This window comes from Nelumbo lutea, chromosome 4 (genome assembly GCF_056320005.1).
Source record: "Nelumbo lutea isolate HS-2025 chromosome 4, American lotus-T2T, whole genome shotgun sequence".
NCBI classification, from domain to species: Eukaryota; Viridiplantae; Streptophyta; class Magnoliopsida; order Proteales; family Nelumbonaceae; genus Nelumbo; species Nelumbo lutea.
In genome coordinates, this window is record NC_142687.1 from 32,605,071 (window position 1) to 32,616,714 (window position 11,644).

Genomic DNA, 11,644 nt, shown 5'->3' on the forward strand with positions numbered 1-11,644 from the left:
TTCCATGAACATTTACATTTAAATCGAATTCAATGGGATAGTAGGGGTGAATTATAAATAGATCGAATTCATATCGTTTAACTAGACCAAATTTGGATTGGGATATGGATAAACGGATAATATTTGTAGCCCTAAGGCTTCCACATTCCAAGAACATGACTAGTGGAACTTTCTCTGCACATGGAGCCCAGCCGAAAATCTGCCTTCGTTCACACTCCTATAAGTGTAACCACTGTGTTGTTCCATTCACACCGAAGACCATATACCAATTGGTAGAGTCCAGCCCACCAATAACATTTCGCCATGGGTGGAAATACGCAGCCCTCTTTGGAACAAAATTATATTTAATTAACCCTTCTCCCCATTTGCACAACATCAACAACACATGAAAGAATTTCTTTGCTCATTAATTTGTCGAATCTCAAGTTCAGGCTTAATTTGCCCATGCAAAAAAAAAAAAAAAAAAAAAAAAAAAGAGAGAAAAAATATGAACAAAACAATAACAACGGAATTTCTCCTCCCCCTTTATACAGCCCTACTTTTGAGCTTTACTTTTTGGCCATGTACAAAAGATGAACCAATGATACAGAGTTACAGACAACAAAAGATGAACCAAAAGGTACATTTTGCAGCAGCAAAGAAACACCGAAAGACGCAAGTCATGAAGGCCACTGATCAGGTACAGTATGGAAATAGGTAGTCATGGCTTTTCTGAATCTTTTCTTGTATTGTTTGGGTGAAATAATGGTTGGAGATGCATTTTTAGGGCCACCAAGAATACCTGATGCCTTCACCCACGTCTCCAAATGTTTGTCCCATGTATATTGCCTCATGAAGTCAATGATCCCTATAACCAGCTCCTTTTGATCGTTATCCACTCCAACCAGTAACGAGTAATCCATTACATCAACCGACTGAGAGTATTGAAGCCAAAAGTAAGAACGAATGAAATAACATACAACTCATGATAGATGCATATGCACAATAAAGAAAGGACTCAAAAAGTTTACCGCTAGAAAAGATGTATCATTCCAAACTGCCCTCTCTAGGCTTCTCTTTGCCTTGCTCCCAAGAAATATAGGTTTTGTACGAAGTGCTTCCAACAGATTCATATCTAACAGCACATTGTTCTTCCCTGTTGTATCTGGATTATAACGAGATCGTGCAGAGCCCTTGAGATCATACGCTCTCGAAATATTTCTCTTGTAAAAGAGGTTCTCCATCACCATTAAATCCATTTTCATTTCTTTCCCACCTTTCAAATGCTTAATAGAGACCTGTCAACCCCATAAATAGGAGTTAAGATTACCATTATCATATTCCAAACCCAAGACAAACAAACAAAATGAAGCCTTACCTGATAAATACCGAGGACTTTAGCAAGACAAGTTGGACTTCCTGAAGTAAGAGAATCTATCAAATATTTGAAGTATTTGGGTGCAAATTCCTCAAAAGAATCCAACTCTGTCTTTGTGACTTGTTTGACAATGAATCTCTCATCTAATGATTTGGCAAAATATGCATTGCTCTTCCCACCCTGTGCATGCCATCTCTTGCAACGACTTAGTGAACGTATGAAATCCACTTCACTAGGGCAGCATTTCTTCCTAAGAACATCAAACTGCTTTGCAAAATAACAGGTCACAGAAAACTTCACTTTGCTACCAGGAGATGATGACTCATCCCCAAAAGAAATCCTGAGATGAGGAGATTTTTTGGAATCTGAAGGCAGGCTCCCTATCGATGAAGATCGGTCATCAAATCTATAACTTATAAAGTGGTGATCGTCTGAGTCCAGAGAACCAAAGGATTGCCGGGCTGAAAATTCTGAACCTGCTACATGAAGATAGCCTGAAAGACTACTGAGTTCATCCTCTTTACTGTTGTCGTTTACACTCCAGCCTCCTCCATTCTCACTTGACTTACCAGCAATCCAATCATCATAATCTTTGCAACTAAGAGCATAAGATATTACACTGGTGGGTTCACTGTCATAAACAGCAACAACTATGTTATTATGGCCTGTTTGTGGAAGTAGTAACCGAACCCCTTCACCCACCATGTTAGATGCTGAGGTGATGAATGAGGGTGGAGAGCTGAACATGAAGTTCAAGTTCTTGGCTTGCCTTGGCAAGACTTGAGGATAGGTCTTCAGCATATTTGGAATTGGATCTCTAATCATACTCCTGTAATCTCCAGATGCATGGAAAGATTTAACAGAGGTCAAACGCAAGGAAGTAGGGGACTGTCCTTTGCAGATTCTTTCTTGAACTCTTAATGCAGAATCAAATGAATACACTCTAACAGGGGACATGAGCCTTCCGTAATATTGATTATTCATCTGATTTATAAACCCAGCTGAACCAGTTTGGTGCCTATCTGTTTGGAAGGGTTGAAGTAACTGAACTTTCATTGGTTGTTTACCTGTACCAGTCCATGCTAAATCAATCGTTTCAGAAAGATTGGATGTAGGTGATGGAATGCTCTCCATGGATACCTTCTGGCCTGTAACTTCCCCATCTGCATGCATTCTATTCAGCTTGTGAAGATGGAATGTAGCCAGCTCAAGGTCTTCATTACCATAATCGTCGGTGGAATTTGAGGAATCTACTTCGGCAGGTTGATTTTTGGTAGGCTCAAGATATTCTAAACTATGTTCTTCTCTATGTTCTGAGTATAAGGCATGCTTAAGGTTTTTGACCAATGACTTTGAGCTATTTTCGTCATGAGCACAACGAAATCTTCCATCTTTACGAAATGATTCACTTTTCAATTCTGCCATCTTGGAACAAGTTGCAGCCTCCTGCATACGGGAATCAACCTTGGAAATAGAACTCTTTACTCCAAGGAGAGAGTTCAATGAACATAGGTGGCGGTCCCATATGTAACAATCAATAAAGAGGTAGCGCCTCAAGCGATTGAGTTCTAAAATGTCTACTGCTATCTGACCTGGGTGTATATCATCTAGGCGAGCTGGTTGTAACAAACCCTGTTAAGACAAACATGGCATAGATAAAATGAGGTGGAATGCATGGAATGTGAATGGAACTTTATCTTTAGTTTCTAATTTTATTTATTTTTATCAGTAACAGAATCAAAAGAAGCTTGTTATATAGCAACTATGTGAAAACTCATAAAGTCCATTAACCATTTAGACTAGACAAGACAATATAGTAGAAAAACCTGACAAACCAATTACTAAGCGAATGGAACTGTATATGTTTAAAGTTAAGTACAACAAACAATAAACAAGCTTTCTGTTCAATTCAGAGATATAAGATTTAACCTCTGTTAATCTATTAGGTACTTACATCATATTCATGTCTCTCCTTTTTCAACAAATCTTTCAGCTCCATAATGTGATTGTGAAACTCGCTCTTGTTTGTAGGTTCATGTCCAAAAGACATACCTTTCTGTTCAATGTTGTGCAATGCATCAAATACCTCAGTGTATAGAAGTTCCATTTTAGTCAAGAGCTGGAAAGAAGAAAAATGTGTTACTGCTATGGAATTTTCCAACAGAATTTTACAAATAGAATTAATATAGTGATGGACAGTAAGATCATCCACTATTTGTAGTGGTTGAAGAAATACACGGTGAATATGAAATCACACATTTGGGTCTAGCTGACAACATTATAATTCCATGTTTAGCATCATTAAAAAGAATTCTGGGAGAAGTTTTAATAGCACACCTCTACTGCCTCTTGTCTAACCCACTCTTGTTGAATGTGACCATTAAATTCCAGCATTGAAGGAGGTAAACATATGGAAAGAATATCAATAGGGGAATAACGGAAAAATGCAACCATGCTCCCAAATCTGCTCATTAGAAAAAAAAAAATCAATAACCCCCATCACCAAGAATATAGACAAGAAATACCAATTTGACAACACATACCCATAGTAACGCAGGCAGTCCCTTTGCAAAGAATGACCACAACTTGCAACACGATTAGCAGTAGCATGATTTGAAAAGCTAAGCTCCAAGAACTTTCCGAAAGAAAGTCCCCATGCAGCATCTGACATAACAACTCTACGTGTTGCGGGTGGAACCCCATCCTTATATGCACACTTGAGGCATCGATGCCACATCCAGATCTTTCCATCACACTCCGCAGGTAGCTTTAGTGAGGGAAGGCGTCTAACATTTATTGTAAGGCTTCCCTGCTGGTGGGTATAGCATCGGACATGGGCTTCTGCAGGCTCCTTACAAGATCGGCATAAAGATGTCTGCTAATAACGAGTACAAAAATTGATGAACCAGTTCCAAAATAGGCACCCAAAACCATGAAAAAAATGCAATGAAAGTAGGACAAAGATACCTGATCAAACAAGTCATCACGAAGAAATCTCCCCAGTGGCTTATCAAAATTGCCATAGAATTTAATGCGCAAGAGCTGAGAGCGTTCACAAACAGTTCCTTTCAGAACACAACGGCTTGAGAAGGAGACCAATATGCTCTGATGTTTTTCAGCAGCTGAGAAAATTTCACCAGAGACTTCATCAGTCCCATCAGTCTTTGGGAGCTCATGGACTTTCCCAGGGTGCTGATAACTTCTTGAAGCAATTTCCTCGTCTTGAATCGAAGTTTCCAATGAATCATGTTGAGAACGGTCTCTAATATCCATAACCACATGATCACCGCTTACATGACACTGAGCCTTTCTAATGCTATAGCGGAAGCAAGAAGATGAGGTAGAAATATTGACAGGATTAATATGCTCACGAAATTGGTCTTGTTCTCTAGGTTTCAAACAAAGGCCAACTGAACCCTCATCTTGATCCAAAACATCTGAGCTTACACGAGGGGATGATGTCTCTAGCATGTTGCCTGCAACCCCATAGTGGAGTTCATCTGTAGAAGACGCAGCTGAACCAGAGACTAGAGAAATAGACTTATCAGCATTCACCATCCTTTCTGGTTTAGAAATTGAGGGGCTCAATGGAATTTTAGGTAAGGTTGCACCCTCATCAGCAAGGAAAGACGTCTCTAGGGACAAATGATAAGCTGCAAATACAGCATATTGAACGACATGTTTAACCTTCTTTAGTTCCTCATGACACGTTCCCTTGAGAAGTACCTATAGAAAAACAGTAAATCAATTAATCAAAAATAGTGCCAATGGTTAACCATTCCTTTTAACAAAACCGGTATGCAGAAACAAAGAATATAATAGATTAACAGGGAAAAGGTCTATAATAAACAAGGCTCCAACATAGTTCAAGCAGGAGAAACTGAGGTACATCAACATGATCTATCAACTTCCGCAATCTCATGCACTTGATGAAAAATTTTCTAAAATGCATACATGCATGGAGGCATATGTGCTCATATGATGCAGGTCACACTTTGTAAGCATATTAAACCGAGTTTTCTATTTTTTTTATCATTAACAGTTAAGTTTAATTATTATGAATGAAAGCATATCATATACATAGAAGTTTGCCTTGCACCCCAGATATTGACCTAGATCATACTAGTCACCCATCATTTCCTTTATACCAACCCTTCTTGGGGATCAGTCCCTAGCAGAACTGATTTCTATTAACCTATTGTCTTGCTAATAACCCATCTTCCAATGCATTAGCAGATCATGGAACTGAACAGTGACTAATTCTCGTCATGGTTGTCTAACTCAGCAAGATGAAAAGATGGGCAGGCACATGGGTATACAGAAGAATGAATAATAGGAGAAAAGTACATTTTTTATCAATAAAAGGATTTTTCATTAAGAACAAGAAAATATTACAAATTATGAGTAGCCTAGGCTACCTCAATAGAATTTAAAAATGCCAACTACAACTTTGGCTTTTCAGCCTTACAACTGAGCCCAGAAACAATGTTCCCTGTTAGCCCCCTTGTTTAGCTAGCTGGTCAGAAAATACATGACTGAACCAAGAATGGGCAATCAGCCTTTACCAATAATATTTATACCCATCATCATCATCTAATCTTTATCCCGACTATATGGAGTCAGCTACATTAATCCTGTTTTGCCATTCTGTTCTGTTTAGTGTACCAATAATATTTATATTACAAACATTAAAAAATCAAATATACTCCTTAAGGGTGTAGGATTACAAAATCCACAGGATCTGTGTTCAAAAAATCAAATAGCAAGACTTTGCTTGCTAACTTGCTATGCAGCAACTCACCGGTTAGTAATTATGTAGGCAGTACAGTTGAGATCTACAGAACTATCTTGTCTAGCTTCTGTAATTGCTGTCTCTCTCTATGAAAATTATCTGTCTCTCATCAAGAAAGATGCAAATAGTAAGAAAAAAGAGAGAGAGAGATGAAATAATAAGGATCACCTAGTTGGTAAGATCTAGGGTGCAATTTGTGTGGGTCCAACCTGAGCCTGGACCAACCCAGGCTGCAATTTAATACAGGCCGGGCTTGGATTTTTGGTCCTTGGGCTGGGCCTCGGCCCAAAAGTTTGGGCTTTTTTATTTTTCAGGTTGAGCTCAGGCCTAGCCCAACCTTATATCCAAACCTAAGCCCAGCCCAACTATATATATGTATATATATGCATACAAATAGATACATATTTGCATGCATACATGCATATATGCAATACTTTTATTTTGGTAAACCACACATATATGCATACATGGATACATATACACATATTTTTTAAGTTTTTAAGTCAATTTTTAGTGTGGGCTGCTTGACTGGCCCAAGGCCCCAAGCCCAAGTCCAACCTCAGTGCATCAAATTTCAGTGCAGGATGGGCCTGGGTTGGATGGTTCGGGCTTGACCTTGGGCTTCTTAGGGGTTGGGCCTAGGTTGAGCTTAACCCAGCCCAGCTCAGCCCACCTGACTGCACCTCTACTAAGATCTCTAGGTGAAGGCCATGACAAATGTCATTAGTGACAGTTGGCAGGTCACAGGATTTTTGCCTGGAAAGAATCATGTTCTTGCCGGTACACATGTTGTGTGTTTAAACATTTAAATTATAGTAAAATATTTGTTTAAATGCTTCAACTCATGTTTACATAGTATGGACTTCCAAATTTATAGAGATACCCATTATGAGCATCACAGTACCTAGCCACCACCTATTGATGCAGTAATAGAGAGACAGAATGACTTGGATTGGTGCACATTGCATGCAAATGAAGAAGATGCTACACTTGTCTGTGTGATTGTAACATCTTGCATTGCAAATACTTAAACAATGAGGGCATTCATGTCCAAACTAGTACTATATTTAAGTGATGAAAGGTAACAGGAGACACAGTGAGCCACAGTTAACAGATTTGTTGCATACTGTTTGATCCTCTAAAAACTCTATTTAGAAAAATGTAGAAATCTTTTAAGGATATTTAGCTCAATAGCATACGCCAATACAAGATGAGTTTAAGAGACAAGAAGGGTAAGAAGCAAAAGACTTCACTTCCTACTCATCATTCTATAAAGGAGAAGTTAAATTGGTTATTAACCCCAAATCCTCTTTTTTCTTTTTTTTTCCCCTGAATTTTAGCCAGTAACTTGATTGGAAAGCCTAAAATTGAACCAACAAACATTTGAGTTTGCACTATGAGCTAAAACACCAAGTGCTCAAGTTGTTGAACAGCAATATGAAGACTGCGACTGTCAAAGGAGCATAAAGCCAAAGAATGAAGGCAAAAGAAAATATTTGTTATTTCTTAAAAATGTAAATGGTTGACGGAACAAGTTATTGCAAGTCCCACCCAATGCCATTTCCATAAACAGTAACCTTAGATTGACTTACCATAAATAGAAAGTCATCATAAATAAAAGAGAATGGAAATTTGACAGCATAAATCTAAATGTCATGTTTCTAGTCACATGGCATTCAGAGTCCTAAATTCAAATACATTCAAAATGTTTGCATATAAAATAATCAATTTCGGATACACACACATAGAGTTCCTGTGCACCATACAGCAAATTTCAGTGAATTTCTATTTTTATTGGTAAAGTGAATTCTACATCTTCCAAAAACAATAGATTAAGGATGTTGAGCAGAAATTACCGTGCATCCCAAACGCCTTGGACAACCTTCAAAAAACATCAGGGTTTTGGCCAGTTTCTTGTTGGGATGACCAGGAATTTTGTTTTCTTCAGAAACTCTCTCTAAGCGGAAGATTTCACAGTGTCCCAATCGTGATGAAGAAAGATTATCAATAGATGGAACAATAGAAGCACCAGTACACCTAGCTATGCGCTCCAATAAGGGCCGCTTTACATTCAACACTAGAGAGATTTCCTTTGCCAATAGATACTCTTGAGCATAAGAAGATACAGATTTCTCTACCAGCAGAACATTTGGGCGATGGGCCTCTATCTTTGAAACAATCATCTTGAGATGATCCATCTCCTGTTAAAACTTGATAATTCAGCTCTTATACCATGTTATACCTAAACTTTACTAGGGAAAGCAAAAACAGAGAAAGGGGTGGTTAACCTGTTGAAGTAGCGTATTAAATGATGACAACTGGTTTGGAACTCTCTGGAATTCAAGTGATCCCCCCAAGAGAAGTAATCTAGGATTCTTGTACTGTGACATCATGCGCTTGTGTTTTATATTTTTTGTACAAACTACTCCCTTAATAAGGGTGCTGAAAAATTAAAAAGAGAAAATAATAAAACCATTTTAGTTCCATAACAACAGAGGTTCATGGAAATAATAGCAACTATTGTAAATGAAACTTACAATATCTGAAGGCATACCTCTCACTTGGACTTCCCGACACTATACATTTAACCTTTACATAGTCACCGGGATCCATACTGCCTCCTCTGTTTGTATCTGGTTTCACAAAATTTGCTGCTTGCCATGCAATTGACGCAACTATATCCAGCCAATCCTCCACACCATTCTCATTCTCCACACAGATGCCCTCTCCCTGTAGTAGCTGTGACACAAGAGACCTAAAGTGCCCATGTATTACCGCTCTAAGAGGTTCTTTGTATTCCTCCTTTGGTTTCTCTCTGACCGGGAATGCATCATTACTAAAGCTACCAGATGAGAAAAACATGCCAGACCCTCCAACATCATCATCCTCATCATCATATTCAAAGAAATTGCTTTCTAACTCATCCTCACCCTCCTCAGCTGGAGGAGGAAACCAAATGAGACCATTATTTTCAAAATCCAATGGCTGTTGTACTTCTTCACATTGTTCCCGGAATATTGACAAAGCATCAGAACAGTCATCAGGGTTCTCTAGATCCTCATTTTCTGTCTCAGGCCTTCTTAAAATCGCATTTTTTTCTTGGTATGGAGGAGTGTCATTCTGAGACCTTGGAGTTCCCCCTTGCTCCTTCTGTACAGAGTAGTGAGCTCTATTAGGAGTACTTGTTATCTTGTAAGAACTTTCCAAGGGACTTGAACCCACTGATTTAAAACTGTAAAAATCATGCCTAGAACTAACACTACTAGAATCTACATCAGATATGTCTTGATAGTATTCACTAGATGGACTCAAAAAGTGCTTCCCAGAATCCTCTGCATCTTCCTCATCACTCCTGCGTTGATGATGAAGTTTGAATGAATACTTGCATCAGAAGAGAAGGGGCAAAACATAAAAAGAAGTGAGTTCTCAATTACTAGGTGAATTAAGAATAAGAATTCATGAACCACAAATATAGCCAGGTTAAAAGGATTCTGTCAGAGAATATGCAAAATGCATTCCTTCTCTCTAGTAGGGGATATTGCTTTGTGCAGTGGTAGAATTTTGGGCTGGAAAACATGAGGACGTGGGTTTGAGTATGAGACCAAAAGTTTGGTCTCTATCCAGTCTACCACTCCCAAGATCCTGGATGCACATCGGGTAATGACCCTTTTTCATTATTTACCTTTACTCCCTAAACAAAAGACCATCACATGTGTGTTTAATATAATCAAGAAGAAATAAAATAACTACCTGCTGGGAGAGCAGTGAAAAGAAACAGGAGACAGGTAACCCATGGATGAGGGCATGCTGCTACTAGCAGTTGCATAGGGAGAAGCAGCACGTTCTTGTGATTCAAAGAAGTGCATGAGGTGATCACTGTGAAGTGGCCTACAATTATTATCATCACAAAACTTCCCATTACCGAAATGAGGAAGCATCCGTTCAGGACTCAGCTGAGGAGAACTAGAAGAAATAATTCTCTCATCGCGGTCTCTTCCAGCTTCATGCCCATGATTAGCCTGAAAGCAAAACTTGCAGTGTTTGGCATGTTCAGCATCCTCAGTGGAGCTTCTCCAACGATCTGATATAGCACATGGACCTTCAATGCATTTCCCACATAGTACCCGTCCACATCCTTGGCAAAGGTAATGAAAACTGAATTCTGTAAAGCGTTTTTCACACTCACAACACATACTGCAACTGTTATCAGTCATCCAGAATTCCTTTGAGAAACCAGATAAATCGTTTCCTCCCCAAGAGATCCAAGACCTAACCTTCTCTATTAGATCTATAAGTGAATTATCAGGTATTCCCATAGAAAAAAAAACCGTTACAGATTCTTCTTCTTCTTCTAAAACGTATATTAGAAAAAAGTATAAAAGAAAGAAAACGTATACAGTCTCCGGAAAATCTAAATTTCCTCAAAAAAAGTAGGAAAGAAAATCCGAAAGAGGGTGATATCTATAGAAACCCAGAATAAAAGTGGTGGGTGTCTTCAAAGAAATAAGAGAAAGACAACACTTAAGCGGTGTATGGTATCCAACAAGTAACGGACCCGCTAAATCCTTAATCTAAAAAGGGTCCAAAACCAATCCAAAGTATTTCTCAGAAACAAGGAAAAACAAAATCCCTCCAGAGAATCAGAAAAATAAAATCTCAAAGGAGGAAAAGCCAAACACCAAGTGGTTAAACGCATGAAACCCGTCGTAATATTTACATCAAATTGGAAAACATACCACAGGACCTCCAACAGCAACTACAGAGATCCCCAAAAAGACCTACCACAAAGTCCACAAGGTCCACAACAACAGTTACAGCATCAAGCACGAACGCTATACATAACCCACTAACCAATCCCTAAATCGTCCAGAATGCATCCAAGTAACGACTCAAGCATTAGTAGAACAGGAAATGGGGAAAGAAAGAACGCCAGATCCCTAAATCAAAACAACCTGGAATCTACCACAACAGATTTCCATTTTCCAACCAAAGAAACGAAAAAGAAAAAAAAAAAAAAAAAAAAAGAGTTGAACTCATCAAAATTCTCATAAACCCATAAATCAGAAATTCCTGCCTCTTCAGATTACCAATCAGTACAGATCAATAACAATACAATGAGGAAGAAAAAAGGACTTATCTGAGGTGGGTTTTCGTTAAATAACGTGAAGGATGAGAATTAACAGAAGAAAAAGAAGAAGTAAGGAAAAGGTCCCCTTTCTCTCGGTATCAGCTCGCATCTGAAACTGCACCAGCATACTCTGTTTTTCCATTTTTCTCGGCAAAGCTTTCATTCCACCTTCACCCTATTAAAATGTTGTCATTCTGATACTTGCTTGAAAAGAAAAACCCCCCTCCTCACCTTTCCCTTCTTTTCGATTCTCTCTCTTCCTTAGTGTAATGTTCAGCATCCTCCTCAGCAATCAGTCAGCAGCTGTGCTTAAAGTGTGAGGAGGAATAATAAGGCAGGGAGAGAGAGAGAGAGAGAGAGGGGGGGG

At 38.7% G+C, this 11,644-nt stretch overlaps 1 protein-coding gene across 4 annotated transcripts; it reads right to left on the minus strand.

The window, feature by feature from the left end:
• Window positions 1–386: 386 nt before the first annotated feature.
• Window positions 387–11,575, minus strand: LOC148855050 (putative 1-phosphatidylinositol-3-phosphate 5-kinase FAB1C). 4 transcript variants are annotated; one of them, XM_088985714.1, is made up of 11 exons: window positions 9,900–11,575; window positions 8,704–9,501; window positions 8,438–8,591; window positions 8,006–8,350; window positions 4,325–5,083; window positions 3,901–4,232; window positions 3,695–3,821; window positions 3,312–3,476; window positions 1,358–2,989; window positions 1,011–1,277; window positions 387–914 (listed from the first exon to the last, which is right to left on the minus strand). In XM_088985714.1, the coding sequence occupies exons 1-11, from the start codon at window positions 10,463–10,465 to the stop codon at window positions 660–662; spliced, it is 5,400 nt and encodes a 1,799-aa protein (XP_088841840.1). In that variant the 5' UTR covers window positions 10,466–11,575; the 3' UTR covers window positions 387–659. The 4 variants fall into 4 exon arrangements, with proteins under 4 accessions (XP_088841840.1, XP_088841839.1, XP_088841842.1 ...); XM_088985713.1 differs by having other exon boundaries at window positions 3,901–4,235; XM_088985716.1 differs by having other exon boundaries at window positions 8,704–9,530; window positions 9,900–11,176.
• Window positions 11,576–11,644: the final 69 nt, after the last annotated feature.